This window comes from Trachypithecus francoisi, unplaced genomic scaffold (assembly GCF_009764315.1).
Source record: "Trachypithecus francoisi isolate TF-2019V2 unplaced genomic scaffold, Tfra_2.0 Lachesis_group10, whole genome shotgun sequence".
NCBI classification, from domain to species: domain Eukaryota; kingdom Metazoa; phylum Chordata; class Mammalia; order Primates; family Cercopithecidae; genus Trachypithecus; species Trachypithecus francoisi.
This window is the reverse complement of record NW_022681455.1, coordinates 77493939-77516719: the sequence shown is the minus strand read 5'-3', so window position 1 is coordinate 77516719 and position 22781 is coordinate 77493939. Positions and strand designations below refer to the sequence as shown.

The window sequence follows — 22781 nt, the reverse complement described above, 5'->3', positions numbered from 1 at the left end:
GGTCATGGATATGTTAATTAGCTTGATTTAATCTTTCTATGATGTATACATAGATCAGAATATCACATTGAACTCCACAAATATACGTAACTACTTGTCAACTAAAAATAAATAAATAAAAATTAGAAAAAAAAAGAAAGAGAAAGAAAATCCACCAGAATCAACAAAACAAACTCCTGGAACTAATAAGTGATTGCAGCAGGAGCACAGGATACAATATTAACATTAAAAAGTCAATCACTTTCCAAGATAGCATCAATGAACAGTGGAATTTGAAAGTAAAAGCATAGCCCAGGCGCAGTGGCTCATGCCTGTAATCCCAGCACTTTGGGAGGCCGAGGCGGGTGGATCACGAGGTCAGGAGTTGGAGACCAGCCTGACCTAACATGATGAAACCCTGTCTCTACCAAAATTACAAAAATTAGCCAGGTGTGGTAGCATGTGCCTGTAATCCCAGCTACTCAGGAGGCTAAGGCAGAAGAATCACTTGAACCCAGTAGGCAGAGGTTGCAGTGAGCTGAGATCACGTGATTACACTTCAGCCTGGGCAACAGAATGAGACTCCGTCTCAAAAAAGAAAAAAAAAAAGAAATTAAAAGCATAATACTATTTACATTGGCACCCTAAAAAGTAAATTTGTACTTGGGCACAAATCTACCAAAATATTTGCAAGATCTATATGAGGAAAACTACAAAAAACTCTGATGAAATAAATCAAAGAAGATGTAAATAATAGAGAGATATTCCATAATCATGGATAGGAAGACTCAGTATTGTTAAGGTGCCAGCTCTTCCCAACTTGATCTACAGATTCAACACAATCCCAGTAAAAATCCCAGCAAGTTATTCTGTGGATATTGACAAACTGATTCTAAAATTCATACAGAGAAGTGAAAGATCCAGAATAGCCTACACAATATTGAAGGAGAAGAGTAAAGTCAGAGGACTGATACTACCCAGCCTCAAGAGTTACGATAAAACTATAGTAATCAAGAAAGTGTGGTATTGGCAAAAGGAAGTCACATAGATCAATGGAACAGAATACATAACCCACCCAGAAATAGAACCACACAAATGTAGTCAACTGGTCTTTGATAAAAGAGCAAAGGCAATATAATAGAGAAAAGATAGCCTTTTCAACAAATAAGGATGAAAAAATTGGACATCCATATACACACACACAAAAAAGAATCTAGACACAGATCTTATACCCTTCACAAAAATTAACTCAAAATGGATCACAGACTTAAATCTAAAATGGAAAACTATAAAATTCCTAGAAGATAACATAGGAGAAAATCTGGATGACCTTGGATTTGAGAATGATTTTTTAGTTACAACACAAAAGGGACAACACATGGGAAAAAAATGATAAACTAGGAATGAAAAGATTCTCCCCTGTAAAAGACACTGTCAAGAGAATAAAAAAGCCACAGTCTGGAAGAAAATATTTGCCCCCCAAAAAAAAAAAAAAAATCTGTTAAAGGACTATTATCTAAATATGCAAGGAATTTTTTAAAATTCAACAATAAGAAAACAAAGCCTGAGACTTAAAAATAGGCAAAAGCTCTGAACAAATGCCTAACCTAAGAAGATATACAGGAGGCAAATAAGTATATGAAAAGATGTTCAATATCATTGCCATTAAGGAACTACAAATTAAAACACAATGAGTGGTTGGGTGTGGTGGCTCATACCTGTAATCCCAACACTTTGGGAGGCCAGGGTGGGAGGATTGCTTGAGCCCAGTAATCTGAGGCCAGCTGGGGCAACACAGTGAGACCCTCATCTCAATTTAAAAACAATAACAACAACAACAGCCAACAATGAGATACCACTACACATCTATTAAAATGGTCAAAACTCAAAACACAGACAACACTAAATGCTGGCATGGATGTGGAGCAACAGGAATTCTCATTTACACTGGTGGAAATGCAAAATGGTACAGCAACTTTGAAAGACAGTTTGGCAGTTTCTTACAAAACTACACATGTTCTTACCATATAATCCAGCAATTGTGCTTCATAGTATTTACCTCAAAAAGTGAAATTCAAAAACATACATCATTTACAATTGCTCCAAAAAAGGAAATACCTATGTATAAATTTAACAAAACATGCACAGGATGTGTATGCTGAAACCTGCAAAACACTGATAAAAAGAAGTAAAAGGAGACCCAATTGAAGAGATATAAAGTGCCCATTGATTGGAAGACTCAACGTAATAAAATGTGAATTCTTTCCAAATAAACATTTCCAACAAAATTCCAGCAGGATTTTTTGGTATGTACAAACAAACTGATTCTCAAATTTATGTGGAAAAATAAAGGGACGAAAATAGTGAAAATAAAATTTGAAAAAGAAGAATCAAGTTAGAAGAATCATACTACGTGATTTTAAGACTTTCTATAAAAATATAGTTGTCAAGTTGATGTGGTATCAGTGAAAGGCTTGACATATAGATTGACAGAACAGAGTAGTCAAGAAATCAACCCACAAAGATATGGACAATTGATTTTTGACAAAGATACAATTAAGTGGACAAAAACTTAATTTTTTCCAATTACTGGAACCATTGGACATTTATATATAAGACAATGAGCTTGAACTAAGCCTCATATTTAAAAAAATTAATTCAAAATGGACCACAGGTCTAAATGTAAAGCCTAAAATCATAACAGTTCTAGAAGAAAACACAGGAGACTATCTTCATGACCAGGGTTAGGCTAAGAGTCCTTAGAGATGATACCAAGAGCACAATCCATAAAAGAAAGATTGATATGTCAGATGTCATCAAAATTAAGACCTTTTTCTCTGTGAAAGACACCATAAAGAGAATTTAAAAACAAGCCACGGACTTGGAGAAAATATTTGTAAATCACATATCTCACAAAGGGCTTGTATCCAAAATATATAAAGACCTCACAAAACTCAACAGTAAGAAATCAAACAACCAATTAAACAAATGGGTAAAAGACTTGAACAGACACTTCACCAAAGAGGATATACAAATGACAGGTATGCACATAAAGAAATGTTCAAGATCATTAGGCATTGGGGAAATGCAAATTAAAATCATAATGAGACACCACAACTACTTATGAGAATGGCTAAAATAAAAAATACAGGCCAAGCACAGTGGCTCACACCTGTAATCCCAGCACTTTGGGAGGCTGAGGCAGGTGGATCACCTGAGGTCAGGAGTTTGAGACCAGCCTGGCCAACATGGTGAAACCCCGGCTCTACTAAAAATGCAAAAATTAGCCAGGTGTGGTGGCACGCTCCTGTAATCCCAGCTAAACAGGAGGCTGAGGTGGGAGAATTGCCTGAACCCAGGAGGCGGAGGCTGCAGTGAGCTGAGATCACACCACTGTACTCCAGCCTGGGTGACAAAGTGAGACCCCTGTCTCAAAAAAAAAAAAAAAAAAAAAAAATACGGACAATACCCAGTGGCTGGTTGATAATGGTTTGGCTATGTCCCCGTTCAAATATCATCTTGAATTATAGTTCCCACAATCCCCACATGTCGTGGGAGGGATCTGGTGGGAGGTAACTGAATCATGGGGTCATTTTCCCATGCTGTTCTCATGATAGTGAATAAGTCTCACGAGAATTGATGGTTTTATAAAGTGCAGTTCCCCTGCACATGCTCTCTTGCCTGCTGCCATGTAAGATGTGCCTTTGCTACTCCTTCACCTTCCACCATGATTGTGAGGCCTCCCCATCCATGTGGAACTGTGAGTTCATTAAACCTCTTTTTCTTTATAAATTACCCAGTCTCAGGTATTTCTTCATGGCAGTACGAAAATGGACTAATACACTGGTGAAGAGGTGGAACAACTGGAATTATCACACGTTGGTGAGGGATGCACAATGGCACAGCCACTGTGGAAAACAAAAGTTGGGCATTTTCTTATAAATTTACACATATACTTTAAATATAATTCAGCAATCCACTCCTGGGCATTTACTCTAGAGAAATAAAAGTTTATATTGACACAAAAACGTTGACATAAATATTTACAGCATCTCTATTTATAATAGTCTGAGAGTGAAAACAGTGGGTAAATGGTTAAGCTGGTGTATCCATAGAATGGGATATTACTCGCAATAAAAGGAAATGACCTACTGCTACATCCAACAACTTGGATGAATCTTAAAGGCAGTATGCTGAGTGAGGGAAGCAGTCTTGAAAGACTGCATACTGTATCATTCCATTTATAGGAGGAGCCTCAAAACTATAGGAACAATGAAGATATCAATAGTTGCCAGGGGTTACAACTCGGGGGAGGATTTGACTACAGGGAGACAGTCCAAAGAAATTTATTGAGTTGATGAAATTGCTGTTTTCTGATTGTAGTAGTGTTTATATGAATGTAAACATCTGTTAAAATTCATAGAAATGTATGCCAAAAATGTCCATTTAAATGTATATAAATTTAAAAATAAAATGTAAAATATTTTTAAAATACAATACCTATTTCTAATAAAAACACTTGGTAATTTATAAATACTTTTTTTTTTTTTTAAGACAGGGTCTTGCTCTGTCTCCCAGGTTGGAGTGCAGTAGAGCCATCACAACTGACTGCAGCCTCAAATTCCCAGGTTCAAGCGATCCTCCTGCCTCAGCCTCCTGAGTAGCTGGGACTACAGGTACACACCACCATGCCCAGCTAACTTTTTCATTTTGTTTTTAGTAGAAATAAGGTCTTGCTATATTGCCCAGGCTGGTCTTAAACTCCTGAGCTCAAGTAATCCTTCCACCTTGGCCTCCCAAAGTGCTGGCATTACAGGCATGAGCCACCATGACCGGCCTTGTTGTGTTTACAAATACTGAAGCACTAGAAATTTGCTAAAGGCTCAAACCTAAGGGTCTCTGATTTTTTTTTTTTTTTTTTGAGACAAGTTTTGCTCTGACACCCAAGCTGGGGTGTAGTAAGCAGATCATAGCTTACTGCAGCCTTGATCTCCTGGGCTCAAGCGTTCCTCCCATCTCAGCTTCTCGAGTAGTTGAAACTACACATGCACCACCACACTTGGCTAATTTTTTATTTTTTTTAGAGACAGGGATCTCACTATGTTACTGAGGCTGGTCTCGAACTCCTGGGCTCATGCAATCCTCCTGCGTCAGCCTCTCAAAGTGCTGGGACTACAGGTGTGAGTCACTGCACCCAGACAAGGATCTCTGATTTTGTCCTCTGTTCTTAAACACCCACCACAGGTGATATCATTCATGGCTTTGATTGTAATCTACACATCAATAATTCCCCAACATAAATCCCACCTTCCAAATCTCTCTCCTATAATCCACCCTGATATACTCAATTGCTATTTAATATTCCCATTTGATTGTTTCCAGATGCCTCAAACTCAATGTATTCAAGTTGATGGGTTGTTTTTTTGTTTGTTTGTTTTGTTTTTTTCCCCAACAAATCTGTCACTTCTCTTGTTCAGTGATGGTAATACCTACCAAATTGCCTGAGCCAGTCATCTGGAAGTTGGTTCTTTGCTGTTATTATCCTCACTCATCCCTGAAGTAAGAGAACCAAGTCTTGGAGAAGCTAAGTAACTTTTCCCAAAGGTCAGCTAGTAAGTTCTTTAAGCATTAAAATTCTTATCTTTGAGGCAATAAAATTCTTACCTTTGAGAGGATAGTAACTCTCTTCCTCCCTGCCCCTTAACCCATATCGGATCAATCATTAAGTCCTGTTGATTCCAACTCCTCAATACCTTTCTGGACCCCAGATCCTAGAGTAAAAGGGTAGTTTACAGATGTCTATGGCACGCTGGCCTTTCCTGAAGCAGCACCATCGTGAAACTGCCATCTGTTCTCCCACCATCTGCAACTCTAAATCGTGACTCTGGGTGGCTGCCTATTGTGTTTTACCCTGGAAATAGATCTGGCTCTTTCTCCACCTTCCATTTTTATTATCACATCAGATACTTTTGACTGTGGCTGCCTTAATCTGGAGTGTCAGAATCTGATTAAAAGTCCAGCCAGATTCTTAAGTGCAAACCATATTTCAGAAGCGGCTGGGTGGATCCTCCACCCCATCCCCATCTGTCCCAGCAGAGTGAGATCACCACATACCATTCATCCATTCCTCCGACTTGGTGCTGAACTCATAGGCTGTCGACCACAGTTGCTCATAAGGCACTTTGTTGGTCAGCATGGCCTGCAGAAGAGGGTAGGTACTCTTCTCCTTTTCCAATAGCTCTTCCTCCTTATTGATCAACTGCAAGGCAAAAGGAGATGCTGTTTATTGGATAGGTTGTTCTCCTAAACCCTAGAAGGCACCACGGCAAACTCCTCAGTGCCTTGAAAACCAAGCGGAGGGAAATGCTTATTCATCTGGAGAGTAAGAGAGGAAACTAAAGCATGAACTCAAGCAAGAATGTCCCTCTGCCACCTCCTAGGACCTTGGCAGCTGAGGTCTGTCTGGTTAAAACTGTAGAATAATCAGCTACTTGCTCTGTCATCTCTGTTTCCACTCTACGACAGCCATATCTCTGTTTTCATAATTTTCATATGTACTTTAGCTACATATATGATATTACCTCCTTGTACTGACTTGCCTTGAAGGTAAGAATTTTAATGGTTAAAGAACTTACCAGCTGATCTTTGGGGACAGTTACTTAGCTTCTCCAAGACTTAGTTCTCTTACTTCAGGGTAAGTGAGGATAATAACAGTACCTAATCCAAAGATGCGTTAGAGGCATTAAGTGAAATATTGCATATGAAGCCCTTGACCATTGCTGAGCACATAATAAATGCTCAATATACGTGAACAATTACCTTACTATACTTTCTTCTTTCGGTGCTCAGAAACTAACAAAGGGAAAGGTCTGGCGTCATGAAGGGATGTGGGAAAAGGTAGTTGAAAGTACCAGTGAGCCAGGTGTGGTGGCTCATGCCTGTAATCCCAGCACTTTGGGAGATTGAGGCAGGTGGATCACTTGGGGTCAGGAGTTCAAGGCCAGCTTGGCCAATATGGCAAAACTCTATCTCTTTGTATGGTACTAAAAATACAAAAAATGAGCTGGGCATGGTGGCGCATGCCTGTAATCCCAGCTACTTGGAAGGCTGAGGCAGGAGAATCACTTGAACCCAGGAGGTGGAGGTTGCAATGACATGAGATCACTCTACTGCACTCCAGCCTGGGCAACAGAGCGAGATCTTGTCTCAAACAAAATAAACAAAAAACAAAACAAAACAAAACAAACAAAAAAAAAAAGGAAAGGAAAAAATAAAATACCAACGAAAGAACTGGCCAATGAGTTAATCAATACTATCCACCTACTAGATGCTATTAGGAAATTCACAACCAAGTATCAGAACCGATAGACCAGTACAGCGTCATAGTCCCCATCTCAAGATCCCAAACCTCAAACTCTGCAAACGCCTGATTTAGGTTCTTTGAAAGCTCATTCAGTTTTTCAACATTGTGCTTCATTTCTTCCATAGTCATCACTTCGCGCTTCCTAAAACCTTCCAGTTCTCTGTGGTAGCCCTCAAGTCTTGACTCAAATTCTGAGCATCTGAAAGTAAAGACAGCCTGGTCACATATGGACTTTGCATTCTGTGCACTTTCAAAACATCAGCACTGCTTGCCCATATTTAAGCCTACAGAGATTTTATCAGGTACCTGCAGATTTCCTCCCCCAATCCTCCCCACTCCATCTTTCTTTCTCTCTCTCAAGATAAATGAAGATGAAAAAATAAGTTCAACTACCTATAAGACCACCTCCCAGAAATGGAGCTGTTGTGAGCCTGTTGGTGGTTAAACATTTCCAGGTATTTTCCTGTACAGGTAAATACGTATATGATATATGTACACATATACATACTGTTTATTCATTCGGTCATTGGACATTTATTACTGAGTGCCTAATATATTTTATAACTGCCCTAGGCATCAGGAATATATTTGTGAAGTATGCTATTAAGTTCTCTACCTTCATGGAGCTTGTATTTTAACTGAAGGAGACCTAGACCATAGACATGGATGGATAGATGAATGGATGGATGGGATGGATGGATGGATGGATAGAAGATGGACGGATGGATGATGGATGAATGGATGAATGGATGGATGGATGGATAGATGGATGGATAGATGGATGGATGGATGGAGGATGGATGGATAGATGATGGATGGATGGATGGATGGATGGATGATGGATGGATGGATAGATGATGGATGGATGGATGGATGGATGGATGGATAGAAGATGGACGGATGGATGATGGATGAATGGATGAATGGATGGATGGATGGATAGATGGATGGATAGATGGATGGATGGATGGATAGATGAATGAATGGATGGATGGATGGATGGATGGATGGATGGATAGATGGATGATGGATGGATGGATGGATAGATGGATGGATGGATAGATGAATGGATGGATGGACGGATGGATGGATGGATGGATGAATAAATCCACAGACAGGACAAACAATAAAATATTTCTGTTAGTCATAAAAGCTCTGAAGAAAATAAAACAGGGCAGAGTGACTAGCGGAAGGAAGTGGAGGGCTACTGTAGCTAGAATGATCGGGGAGACCTTTCCAGAGATTTATCAACTTCATCCATATTATCAACAAAGCAGGTCTCAATGAGAACTGCTCTCTTTTTCTAATGAGGTAGAATAAGACAGTGTGAAGTGGACAGTGTCTTGAGATAAACAAGCTAGCTTCAAATTCCCACCTTGCCACTTAGTAGCTACGTGGTCTTGGGAAAGTCGCTTAAACTGTCTGTGCCCTCAGGTAGATAAAACGAGGATAGAAAAAGTACCAGCTTAACAGTTAAAGTCAACGAGAACAACAACAACAAGAAAAGCTCAGAATTGAGCCTTGTATACATTAGTCAATACGTAAGTGTTTGCTCACATTCACTAAAATGGAAACTCTATAAATAGAGTTGATTTTTACTTATTTATTTATTTTTACCCAGCCCTGTTCAAGGAAATAAGTATGTGTCTTGTCTCCTTAATTCCTTGTTGTGTCTTCAGCAGTTAGACTATCCGACACTTAGCAAATAATCAATATTCTTTGAACAAATAAGGGAACTTGTCATTGAGATCAGCTATAGTGACATTTCATAAATTTGGTTATCCTAAGAATGCTCAATTCTGTTATGGCAGTTTTAATGTCGCTTTTTTCTTAAACACAATTTAGAGAATTTTCAAGTGGTTTGAGTCTCTCTCTCTCTCTCTCTCTCCCTCCCTCCCTCCCTCCTTCTTTCTTTCTGTAGTGGCACAATCTTGACTCATTGCAACCTGCGCCTCCCAGTTTCAAGTGATTCTCCAGCCTCAGCCTCCCAAGTAGCTGAGATTATAGGTGCCCACCACCACGCCCAGCTGATTTTTATATTTTTCATAGAGACAGGGTTTCACCATGTTGGCCAGGCTAGTCTCAAACTCCTGACCTCAGGTGATTCACCTGCCTTGGCCTCCCAAAGTGCTGGGATTACAGGCATGAGCCACATATTCTGGCCTCCATTCCTTTTCTCAGCTTTTTATTTTTGTTTTGTAATAAGCTGTAATTTTAGATTCTGGTCAGTGTTCATTTTCAGGAATATCCTTAGTGTAAAAACGTTTCATTCATTCACTCATTAAAATGGTGAACATCCACTATAAGCAAGAAACCATGTTCTGTCCGAATCCTTGGGCTTTGGTGAAACACGATGTCGGGTGCTCTCCCTAAGTAAGACATCTTCTCTTCTTCCTCCAGGGTGCCAAAGCATTTTCCTTTGCCCTTTTATGGCAGAGAGCAGCAGCTCACATCCCTGAGTCATCCATCGTGTAAATTTCATATAACTTCCAGAACCATGGAACCTACCACTGAGGTGGATGAAATGACGGGGGAGAGGGGCAACGCTTATTATTCTTCTGTTGTCCACGCAACTAGGTGCTGCTAAGTGCCTTTTCACATCATTAAATTCTTTTTGAAGCTCCAAATACTACACTCACCTAGAAATCTCTGATGAAAGCAGTTTTGAATTCCTTCCAGAGGGCAACGGCATGTAAGCTCAGTGATTACCTTAAATTATTACTATTATTATTGTTTCTAATTTCTTTTTTTTTTTTTTTTTTGAGATGGAGTCTCACTGTATCGCCCAGGCTGGAGTGCAGTGGAGCAATCTCGGCTCACTGCAAACTCCGCCTCCCTGGTTCACACCATTCTCCTGCCTCAGCCGCCCGAGTAGCTGGGACTACAGGTGCCCGCCACTGTGCCCGGCTAATTTTTTGTATTTTTAGTAGAGACGGGGTTTCACCGTGTTAGCCAGGATGGTCTCGACCTCCTGACCTCGTGATCCACCCACCTCGGCCTCCCAAAGTGCTGGGATTACAGGCGTGAGCCACCGCGCCTGGCCTATTGTTTCTAATTTCTTATAATTGCTAAGTGCATTATAGTTTCCAAAGTACTTTCATGTCCCCGCAACACACACACATACAAACAAATGCTCCTTTACTTACAATGGGGTTACATCCCTATAAGCCTATTGTAATTTGAAAATACTGGAAATTGAAAATTCATGTAATACACCTAACCTACTGAACATCATAGCTTAGCCTAGCCTACCTTAAATATGCTCAGAACACTCACATTAGTCCACAGTTATCATCTAAGACAAAGCCTGTTTTATAATAAAATGTTGACTATCCCATGTAACTTACTATATACTGTACTGAAAGTGAAAAACAGAATGGTTGTATGGGTACTCAAAACATCACTTTCACACCATCAGAAAGTCAAAGAACCGTAAGTTGAACCATCGTTAAGTCAGTGACTAGCTGTGTGTATGTGTGTGTAGATATGTAAATTCCATACATATTTCATATAAATAAATTCCAATATATTATAGTCCATATAATAATACAATCATTAGCAAATAGTAGGCACTCAGGAAATTAGGTTAAATAAGAGATGTATTTGTGGGACCATTTAGAGCATACGGGGAAGATTCTAGCAGGAAATAGAATTCATTCCCATGTTCAAAGAAAGGCACTTTAAGGGTTACTTGCAGGGGTGAGATATGGATAGGATTAAAGGAACAAATAGTAGACAGTGAGGCACCCAGAGACTAGCATCAGAGGGAAGCCATTAGGACCCCCAGGCTGGGGACAATGGAAAACTGGAACCACGGAGGAGGAGGCATTGACCTCAGAGGGATGCAGGTACTGCCTCTGAGCCCCAGGGCCAGGCAGGGAGGGAGAGGAGGAAAAGCCCGATAGCTACTCTCCAACCTCCTGCAGGGCTCCATTGACAGGGCCCAGCCTGGATCCAACAGACAAGAGAATGCAACACTGCAGATTGGACATCACCTTCCAGGTGCCGAGCCAGAGGGTGGGGTCGGGACAGCGAATGGAGAATAATCGGCATGGAACCCCAAAATCATTAATGTGGGCTGGGAAAATAAAGCCAGGTTTCTTGCAGAGGAAGCAAGATTGTTTTCTCACGAGATGGATGGATGCATGAATATAGCTTAATCCATCTCACAGGCTATTCTCAGGATTAATGCAAAATGATGAACATAAGGATTTAAAGGTTCACCGAAGAGAGGGCTAAGCCCAAGGCTGCCCTGCTGAGCCTCTTCTAGAGCTGCCCTCTGCTGGCCTCTGCTGTTAAGAGCTGGGGAACCGGTGGATGAGATCACACTGAGAGTCGCCCCTCAGAAGGAGAAACGGACACACTCCTTCTCTCGTCATAAATGACAATCGTTCCCATTCCTCACAGAGTCACCCCTCACTCCTCCTAACTTCAATAGCACTTACTGTCTCTAATTGGTCTTGCGGTAATATTCTAAAATCACACATTTGCAGTTGATGGGTTGGAAGTTGAGAAGCATTTTTCTCCCCCACAGAGGTCACTGTTCAAAGGGAGAAGGAAGCTGACAGTTTTGGGATTTCTACCACATGCTGGTTACCACCTAAGCACAATCTCAGATCATCTCATTTCATCCTTCAGCACCATAAGATAGGATCTGATTCTATCCCGTTCTCCCGATGAGGGGCACAGAAGCTCAAAAACATGAAGGAACTTGCTTCTGTTCACTTATCCAACAAAAAAATGATTTTGCCACCCAAGTCGTAAGTTTACCTATATAACAAACCTGCACATGTACTCCTGAACCTAAAATAAAAGTTAAAATATATTAAAAAGCAAATAAAGAAATTGCTGGGGAAACATGATTTTACTTTCTGGTTGGACATAAAAAAAGTGGTAGATATATACAGTGGAATACTACTCAGCCATAAAAAGAATGAATTAACGGCATTTGCAGCAATCTGGATGGGACTGGAGACCTTATCTTATCTTATCTTATCTTTTGAGATGGAGTCTCGCTCTGCTGCCAGGCTGGAATGTGGTGGCGCCATCTTGGCTCACTGCAACCTCTGCCTCCCGGGTTCAAGCGATTCTCCTGCCTCAGCCTCTCGAGTAGCTGGGACTACAGGCACACATCACCACACCCAGCTAATTTTTGTACTTTTAGTAGACACGGGGTTTCACCATGTTGGCCAGGATGGTCTCGATCTCTTGACCTCATGATCCGCCCGCCTTGGCCTCCCAAAGTGCTGGGATTACAGGCGTGAGCTACTGTGCCCGGCCAAGAAACTATTATTCTAAGTGAAGTAACTCAGGAATGGAAAACCAAACATCGTATGTTCTGACTCATAAGAGAGCTAAACTATGAGGATGCAAAGGCATAAGAATGATACAATGGACTTTGGGGACTCCGGGGAAAGGGTGGGAAGCGGGTGAGGGATAAAAGACTACAAATTGGGTTCAGTGTATACTGGTCGGGTGATGGGTACACCAAAATCTCAGAAATCACCATTAAAGAACTTACTCATGTAACCAAATACCACTTGTCCCTCAAAAACCTATAGAAAAAAAAAAAAATCAGTTCCACAGAAGAGGGTGTAGAGGGTGTGTTTGGGGGGCTGGGGGGCAGGGTGGGGGAGCTGGGACGTATATGGGAATTCTTTGTACTTTCTGCTGAATTTTGCTGTGAATCTAAAACTGCTCTAAAACATAGTCTATTAATTTAAAAAGAAATCAATTTCTTCCATCAGGCTAAGTTCTGGGCTCCAGGGCCAGTATCCACTCAGGTGGAGGGAGGAAAATACACACATACACTCACAAACACACACACACACACACACACACACATTTTTTGGACTCCCTGGGGAGCACACTTAGGCCATATTTTCCAGGTAGCAACTACACAGGTTGACCCTTCATCCCAAACTCTCCCATTCGGTGTAGAAATCCCTGCTTTTATCTTGTAAGTATTTGCAGGAATTATGGCAGCTCAAGTTGGGAGTGGGAGTTTCTTATGTGAAGGGGACAGGGTAATTGCAGGTCATATCGACCAATCTGCAGGTCATAATCCAAATGTGAACCTAGAATGGGTGTGTGTGTGTGCATGTGTGTGTGTGTTTGTAAAACCACACGCATGGCACTTGGCCTGCTTCCCTTGACATTGGATTTGTCAGTATGTCTATATTTTCTATGTCACTGGACTAAAATCTTTATTTGGCAGCCAAACACACATATATGTCTAGAATACAGCATAGCACGTCATGAAAATCCACAATAAATACCAACTGAATTGACAAATAATGAATGAATAAGTGATTACAGCCACATTAGCTCTGAACAAGTCCAGCTGCAAAATAGGCAATGTTTCAGCACCCCTGCCATGCCTTTATTATCTCTGTCTTGATATCCTACAGATCTGTGGTCTCTAATGCAAGGCTGACAACTTCACTGTTACCATTGGGGAGGCCATTATAACATGCCACTAGTTTCGCCTTTTTCTCTCTGCACCGCCAAATTGCAATTATTCGAGGCAGGAAGGGAAGACATTAGCAGAGGTTTCTACAGTGAAGCAGTCTTAAAGAAAACATCCCTCAGTGGGAAACCAAAGGAAATTCCTTCTCCACCAATTGTTTTCAGACGTCGCCCACACACTGCTGTGGAGTGGGGTGGGGGATGGTTTAGACAGAACCAGGAACCTGCGGCATGGGTGAAGAAGTCAGGTCTCATTTCCAAAACAATCCCAGACTCTCCCGGTACCTTTTAATCAGATCCATTTCTGCCTGATCCCTCTTGTGAAGGAGCAAGCTCCGGCTGTTTTCAAAGATATCTTCAATCTGGTCTGGCCAGAGGAACAGAGTGCTGTTCAATTTGATGTCCTCATCTGCAAAACACATACTGTCTCCTCCAGGACACTGTTTAGCATAGGTCAGGTCAGCATGTGGTGAATTAATTAGGCAGAACAAGAGGTCATCAGGAGTGGTGTGGGGGTGGCAATGAATACATGGATGAGTGACAGCGACATTTGTAGCATTTGTCGACATTTGGCCAAGCTAGAAGGTAGATGATATTATCATCCTCATTTGCACAGATGGCAAACACAGCCATTGAGCCTACTGGTCAAGGTTACACTGCTAGAAGGCAGCAGAGAGGAATTCAAATCCAGGTCCAACTAATTCCAAACCCTACGTTCTAACCTCTCTGCTTGATTGCCTTCCTAGGCTAGGTCTGAGTCAAGTCAGAAATCCAGGATGATGCTCTGGTTCCACAATTCAAACTATTTCACTTCATCCGCATGTCAGTTTCCCTTTTGGTTAAATGGCAGTCATGGTATCAAAGTCAAATGCCCCACCCATTTTATGACTCTGGTCAATTAAAATGTCCACGCTGGGTTTCCTTTGTGAATTTTGGGAGGCAGAGCCCACAGTGAGAGACCACGGTGTATCCAGGGGTCGAGGGCACAGTTCATGAACATGCAAGTGGATGGTTAGGGAACCACTTTTCACTCCCAGTCCCCACCTCTCCCTCCCGTCAACCTCCCCCTGACATCCATACATTGTGAACACCAAGTAATTCACAGGTATTTTCAGATAGAAAATGGCTTGTTCAGAGCTTATCAACTTTTCCTTCAGAATCTGCTTCTCACTTCAAAACTCTAACTTGGCCCAACAAGCTTTCAAGGAGCCCTGACTATTTACTTCCTTTTACAGTATGCAGGAGCATGAAGGAACGTGTCTCAGCCTCTTCAAAAGTGGGATTGATGAAGATTACAGATGGGTGGCCGGAGGCTGTGGCTCATGCCTATAATCCCAGCACGTTGGGAAGTCCAGGCAGGCAGATCACTTGAGACCTGGAGTTCAAGACCAGCCTGGCCAACATAGAAAAAAATCCTGTCTCTACTAAAAATAAAAAAATTAGTTGGGCATGGTGGCATGTGCCTGTAATCCCAACTACTCGGGAGGCTGAGGCATGAGAATTGATGGAACCCAAGAGGCAGAGAGGCTGCAGTGAGCCGAGGTGGTGGCACGGCACTACAGCCTAGGTGACAGAGCAAGACCCTGTCTCAAAAAAAAAAAAAAAAAAAGATTACAGATGAGTAAAATCTACTCATTTAAAAAAAATGATTCTGCATTTGGAAGTGACTTTTCCAGGAATACCAGACACAGATGCCAAGACAGGGATCTAAGAACTGCAGGTCGGCCAGGCACTGTGGCTCACGCCTGTAATCCCAGAACGTTGGGAGGCTGAGGTGGGTGGATCACGAGGTCAAGAGATCGAGACCATCCTGGCCAACATAGTGAAACCCCATCTCTACTAAAAATACAAAAATTAGCTGGGCATGGTGGCATGCACCTGTAGTCCCAGCTACTCTGGAGGCTGAGGCAGGAGAATTGCTTGAACCCGTGAGGCAGAAGTTGCAGTGAGCCGAGATCACGCCACTGCACTCCAGTCTGGCGACAGAGCAAGACTGAAAAAAAAAAAAAAAAAAGAACTGGAGGTCAAGTATCTATCTATGTCTCCTTTGTGTCTAACCAGATTCCTTTTGTGTGATTCAAATTATTGTGGATATGAGTATAAAATTAGTGCCTCTAACATATGGGGACACTTGAAAGGCAGCTCTTCTGATATTTAGTGGTAGAATTCATATAACCATCCTTTTGCTCAACACTTTACCCCCAAATATATAAATACATATGGACTACTTGAAATGTTATATATACAAATATAAAATATACATATAGGTATGCATTTCGATATACACACAGGGCATTGGACTTACGCGGCAAGTCTGCATAGTCCATCAGGAACTCCAGCCGTTCACTTGCGTCTCTAAGTTGCCTCCTGAGTTTGAACACAGTGACATCACTGGATTTCTTTAGGAATTCAATGAGGAATACCAGCTCCTTAGTGTTGGCAGGAACCTCACTGACTTTGTCTGCGATGTGGCTGTACTGATTACAAATGCTACAGAAAAGAAATAGCCATTGTCATCATTGTCATCATCATCATCGTCACCATCATCACCATCTAAAATGACTTTCTTGTAAGACTCCATGCTCAAAAGATATAATTCCTACTTGGAAAAAAGAACAATTTTTTTTTTTATTATTTTCCCTGCCTGCAAATCCTTGATAGATAATATTTACATGTACACTAAACTCCAGGAATAATAACAGTCATAATGATAATAATATCTGTTATGTATTAAGCAGTTATGAAGTGCCACACCCCATTCTAATCATTTCCATATATTAACTCATTTAATCCTCACAACAATTCTAAGAGGTAGATACTACTATTATCTACACTTCGGAATGGAAGAAAGTGACTCTGAGTAACATTATTGAAAGCAACATGGTATGTAGATGTCAGAGCCAAGATCTGAACCTGGGTTAATTGACTCCAAAGCTCATACTCTTAACAAATACACTATACTACCTTTCATACACAGAACCTAGATTTAGACCAAAACACCACCACCACCACCAACAGCAATCCCTCACATTTTGTGTTGAAATAGAGCACTGAATTAATTTTTAATCTTTTTTTTTTTTTTGAGACAGAGTCTCACTCTGTCAACCAGGCTGGATTACAGTGGTGTGATAGCTCAGCTCACCGCAACCTATGCTTCCCAGGCTTAAGTGATTTTCCTGCCTCAGCCTCCCAAGTAGCTGGGATTACAGGTGCCTGCCACACCTGGCTAATTTTTATATTTTTAGTAGAGATGGGGTTTTGCCATGTTGGTCAGTCTGGCCTTTAACTCCTGACCTCAGGTGATCTGCCCACTTTGGCCTCCTAAAGTGCTGCGATTACAGGCATGAGTCACCACGCCTGGCCTTTGGCAGAGAAAATGTGCCATTACTGGGACCACCAGGTCTAACTGGCCACTTTTCAAACATAAGACTGAAACATGATGTTATTATACAGATAATTTGAATATGCTCTAATTTATGCAAAAGGAAATGACTGATGGTCTTCAGCATCTTAACTACAATGAGAAGCAAATTATCCGCAATACGTCCACTCCTAGCACAGAGTGGTCCTCAACAGATGTTAGCAATGATATCATAGTTTTGTTATTATTACTTGATTGTGACATGCTGATTTTTTTTTTCTTTTTTGAGGCAGAGTCTTGCTCTATCACCCAGGCTGGAGTGCAATGGCATGATCTCAGCTTATCGCAACCTCTGCCTCCCGGGTTCAAGAAATTCTCTGCCTCAGCCTCCCTAGTAGCTGGGATTACAGGTACCTCCCCACCACCACCACCACACCTGGCTAATTTTTGTATTTTTAGTAAAGACGGGTTTTCACCATCTTGACCAGGCTGGTCTTGAACTCCTGACCTCATGATCCACCTGCCTCAGTCTCCCAAAGTGCTGGGATTACAGGCGTGAGCCACCGCTGCCAGCCCTGTTGATGTTATTTTTAAGGCAGACAGAAACTTGAGAAGTCAGCCACCAACTTGGAGTTCAGCTGCTAACTTGGGTGTCTGCATTCTTAGCTATCCCTGGGTTCAGAATGAGGCTCTTATTTTCACTTATATTAAAAAGACCTATGGACATTATAAATTTATTTAGATACGGATGAATACACTGATCGATTAAGGCACCATGTTGCTTTGATTTGACAGGAACAAATGGATGATTGCTTAAGGGAAAAAAATCCATGGCTCAAACTTTCCCAAGAAAGTCTCCAAGTAGGCCGGGTATAGTGGCTCATGCCTGTAATCCCAGCAGTTTGGGAAGCTGAAGTTGGAGGATCACTTGAGCCCAGGAGTTTGAGACCAGCCTGGGCAACATGGCAAAACTCCATCACTACAAAAAATGCAAAAAGTAGCCAGGTGTAGTGGTGTGCATCTGTAGTCCCAGCTACTTCAGGGGCTGAGGCAGGAGGATGGCTTGAGGCCAGAAGGTCGAGGCTGCAGTAAGCTTTGATCATGTCACTGCACTCCAGTCTGGGCAACAGAGTAAGACCCTGTCTCAACTTTTAAAAAAAGAAGGCTGAAAACCTTTTGCTATCCTCATCGCAATCCCAAACTCATATCCTATAAGCAAAGCAACTGAAGATCCAGGCTGGGCGCGGAGGCTCACGCCTGTAATCTTAGCACTTTGGGAGGCCAAGATGGGAAGATCACCTGAGGTCAGGAGTTTGAGACTAGGCTGGCCAACATGATGAAACCCCGTCTCTACTAAAAATACAAAAAATTAGCCGGGTGTGGTGGTATGCGCCTGTAATCCCAGCTACTCGGGAGGCTGAGGCTGGTGATCGCTTGAACCTGGGAGGCGGAGGTTGCAGTAAGCCAAGATAACGCCACTGCACTCCAGCCTGAACAACAGAGTGAGACTCAGTCTCAAAAAAAGAAAACAAAGAAAGAAAAAAAGAAACTGAAGATCCAAGAGAAAAGGCTGGGGTTGCACAGCTCATAAATAGAAGGTCTTGGATTCAAAACTAGCTATTCTGGCTCCAAAACCAGGAATCAGACCTCTTCATCAATGAGTGAGAAAGCTGCTTGCACATGGACTTTGAGGTCAAAATGAACTAACTGGGTTAATTCCCAGATATGCCACTGCCTAACCTGTCAGAGTCTCAGGGTCTTCATCAACATGATGGAGAAAATAATGAACAACTTCTTACGGTTGTTGTGAGTTCTTGAACAGATCTATTCTTTGCAGAGTACTTATTCGTGCCTAGACTATCCAATGTGCTGGGAAGATGGCCACTAGTATTATGATTAATTTGCTGATGATTTTCTGATACGTATTTTGTAAAACTTAAAGTACTATAAAATGCTAAAATTATACATATATGAATAATATAGTATATAATAGAATATTAATAGTGGTGATTATTACTAAATCATTTTATACTTGTTTATTTTGAGGTAGGGTCTTGCTCTGTGGCTCAGGCTGGAGTGCAGTGGCTCAGTCATAACTCACTGCAGCCTTGAACTCCTGAACTCAAGTGATCTCTCCTGCCTCAACTTGCATATCTCTCCTCTTTTTTATTTAATTTTTTTATTTTTTTGAGACAGAGTCTCATTCTGATGCACAGGCTGGAGTGCAGTGGTGTGAACATGGCTCACTGCAGCCTCCACTTCAGGGGCTCAAGTGATCCTCCCGCCTCAGCCTCTTGAGTAGCTGGGACCACAGGCACATGCTACCATGCCTGGCTAATTTTTTAATTTTTATTTTTGTACGGATGGCATCTTCCCATGTTGCCCAGGCGGGTCTTGAACTCCTGGGCTCAAGCCATCCTCCTGCCTCCACCTCCCAAAGTAAACCTAATCTCATGTTGGGACTATAGACGTGAGCCATGGCACCTGGCCACTAAATCATTTTTGTCTATAAAGTGCTTTGAGGAAGACAACTAGGATAACATGGAATAACCATTTTCTAACCTCCAGATAGAGACACAGTAGAAGGCAGTTGTCGTCTCAGCCAAGCATCCATTACCTCTTTCTGTAACAACACCTATGTCTTCTCAGGAACCCCCACCCCTTTCAGTTCATGTGGTTTAGGTAGGGTTGACACCCACCCCAGGGATGGGAACACCAGCCAAATCTAGGTCATCCTCTTGGCCAGTGTTTGATTCCATGTTGTACAAATGACCCAAGTCAGACCAACCTCACACGGGCCAGGACTTTTCCAACAATGATGGAAAAAGAAACTTTTTGCCTCCTCTGAATAGGAACCTGGAAGGATGGAAGCCTAGAGCTGCAGAAGCCCATAAACTGGAGAAAAAGTGTTAGAGAATGGAGCCAACATGGAGGAAAGCCAAGCAGAGACAGGGGAATTGCGTCCTAATTGCAGTGTGGAGGGCCTGAAGCTAGAAACCCTAAACTTTTCAACATGTGAGCCGCAAATTCCCTTTTTAAACCAAGCTAGTCTGTTTGAGCTTCTATCCATTACGACCAAAAACATCTAGTCTAACACATAGTTATCAATAAAATAAAGGCATAATATAGTTTAAGATTGAACAATGGAACCAAACATGGTGGCTCACACCTGTAGTCCCAAGAGACTTAGGAGGCTGAGGCAGGAGCATCACTTGCGCCCAGGAGGTCGAGGCTGCCGTGAGCTATGATCACGACACTACTGCACTCCAGCCTAGGAGACAGAACAAGACCATGTCTCTAAAAAAAAGAAAAAAAAATGATATGCAAATAGAGGCAGGAGGATCGCTTGAGTCTAGGAATTTGAGGCTACGGTGCACTGTGACCTGGGAATAGCCACTACAATCCAGCTTGGACAACATAGCGAGACCCTGTCTCTGAAAACAATTAAAAAATTAGCCAGCCACAATGGTGGATGCCTATAGTCCCTAGCTACTCAGGAGGCTGAGGCAAGAGGATTGCTTGAGCGTAGGAGTTCAAGGCTGCAGTGAGCTATGATCAGGCCACTGCACTCCAGACAGAGTGAAACTCCATTTCGAAAAAGAAAAAGATTGAACAACAGAATTTCCAGACCTATACAGCAGAATTCTGCCTAGGAGTGATTCTAAGGAAAATGCGCCTGTAAGCACTTTGTGTTTTAAAATATGTGCTAGATGGACAGTGAGAAGGGCCCATGACCTCAGACAGACAAGCCCAGGAAGCAGTCTGCATTCTCCTGAAATTGCCTGCAAGAAGGCAAAAGCTTCAGGATCAGAGACGAACTGCTAAGAAACGCCCTCCATCCGCCTACTCCAATCCCCATGTCGCTTTCTCTTGACTGTTCACCTCCTAGCCTGAACCTGAGTTCCTCACTACCCTTACCTAGGGGCAGAAAAACCTTGAACTAGAAAATAATCTGTTCATTGCTAGAAGGTGCAAGTTCTGATCACTTTTTCATCTCCAGTTGGTGCCAAACACCATTGCTATTTGTCTGCACAGAATTACGATACCTGGTATTGGTGTCTCGGTTTACATCCACTTGGAACTGAATCAGATGTTCTTTAAGATTTTGAGCTCGCTCACAGAGATCGTAATTTAGGGCCGTAGCATCAAGGCAGAACATGGCTAAAGGCACGGTGATGTGCATGGATGCAATTTCATTTCTCCGTTTCTTTATGGCATTGATCTTCTGCAGAAAGGAGCATATTCAGTAGCTTGATTTGCCCTTGAGCCTCTCCCATTTGCCCCTAGCCTCACCCCGGCCCACCCTAGTCCAATGCTGAGCACGGTCTATGCACCAAAGAGACACTAACTGCTCATTGGATTGTCTGCAACACATGTCGCCAAGGTATAAAATTTCAAGTGACATTTCCTACCGTCACAAAATCATCAATGTCGTGATTTTCTTTCAGGAACGCAGCGATGTTTTGTTCTGCTGTATTATCCAGTAAGTCATTATACATTTTGTAGACATTTAAATATCTTCCATATTGAAGAGTGTGAAATCAAACACACAAATACAAGTCAATCAAATCAGATGAGTCAGAGTGGCAAATGAAGACACAGTAGCATTTTAAAAAATTTAGCCCAATTCAGGAAAGAGAACTATAATGTGGCAAAAAGTTGCATTACAGAACTCAGAATTTTGGCTCTGAATTTCAATTTCACCACTTCCTAGCAGTGTAAATTTAGACAAGATATTTCACTTTTTCCAGGACCAGTGTTGTATTAGTCCATTTTCACACTGCTGATAAAGATATACCCGAGACTGGGAAGAAAAAGAGGTTTAATTGGACTTACACTTCCACATGGCTGGGGAGGCCTCAGAATCATGGCGGGAGACAAAAGGCACTTCTTACGTGGCAGTGGCAAGAGAAAATGAGGAAGAAGAAAAGGTGGAAACCCCTGATAAACTCATCAGATCTCGTGAGACTTATTCACTATCACGAGACTAGCACAGGACAAAATGGCCCCTATGGTTTAATGACCTCCCCCTGTGTCTTTCCCACAACACGTGGTAATTCTGGGAGATAGAATTGAAGTTGAGATTTGGTGGGGACACAGCCAAACCATATCATTCTGCCCCTGGCCCCTCCAAATCCCATGTCCTCATATTTCAAAACCAACCATGCCTTCCCATTAATCCCCCAAATTCTCAACTCATTTCAGCACCAACCCAAAAATCCACAGTCCAAAGTCTCATCTGAGACAAGGCAAGTCCCTTCTGCCTATGAGCCTGTAAAATCAAAAGCAAGCTTTTGATTTTGTCTACTAAAAATACAAAAATTAGCTGGACGTGGTGGCACATGCCTGTGGTCCCAACTACTTGGGAGGCTGAGGCAGGAAAACTGCCTGAACCCAGGAGGTAGAGGTTGCAGTGAGCTGAGATCACGCCACTGTACTCCAACCTGGGTAACAGCGAGACGCCATCTCAAAAAATAATAAAAGAAAAGAAAACAAAAGAAAAGAAAATAATTGTGTATCTAAGATTCCAAGAATAGGGAAAACAGAGGTTTCAAATAGACTCTCCCAAATCAAATTCACAAGGGCAGGGCTTCCAAATATGAGCCCACT

The 22781-nt window shown here is 41.9% G+C and overlaps 1 protein-coding gene across 1 annotated transcript in view; it reads right to left on the bottom strand.

Annotated features, from left to right (window-relative positions):
* The window catches only part of DNAH3 (dynein axonemal heavy chain 3), a 208128-nt gene that overhangs the window by 152293 nt on the left and 33054 nt on the right, over nt 1–22781 (bottom strand). Inside the window, exons 12-17 of the mRNA XM_033217790.1 lie at nt 21584–21689; nt 21218–21396; nt 16116–16300; nt 14096–14219; nt 7388–7541; nt 6094–6238 (exon numbers count right to left, since the gene is read on the bottom strand). Coding sequence (XP_033073681.1) covers nt 6094–6238; nt 7388–7541; nt 14096–14219; nt 16116–16300; nt 21218–21396; nt 21584–21689 — 893 coding nt within the window. The remainder of the gene's footprint in view (nt 1–6093; nt 6239–7387; nt 7542–14095; nt 14220–16115; nt 16301–21217; nt 21397–21583; nt 21690–22781) is intronic.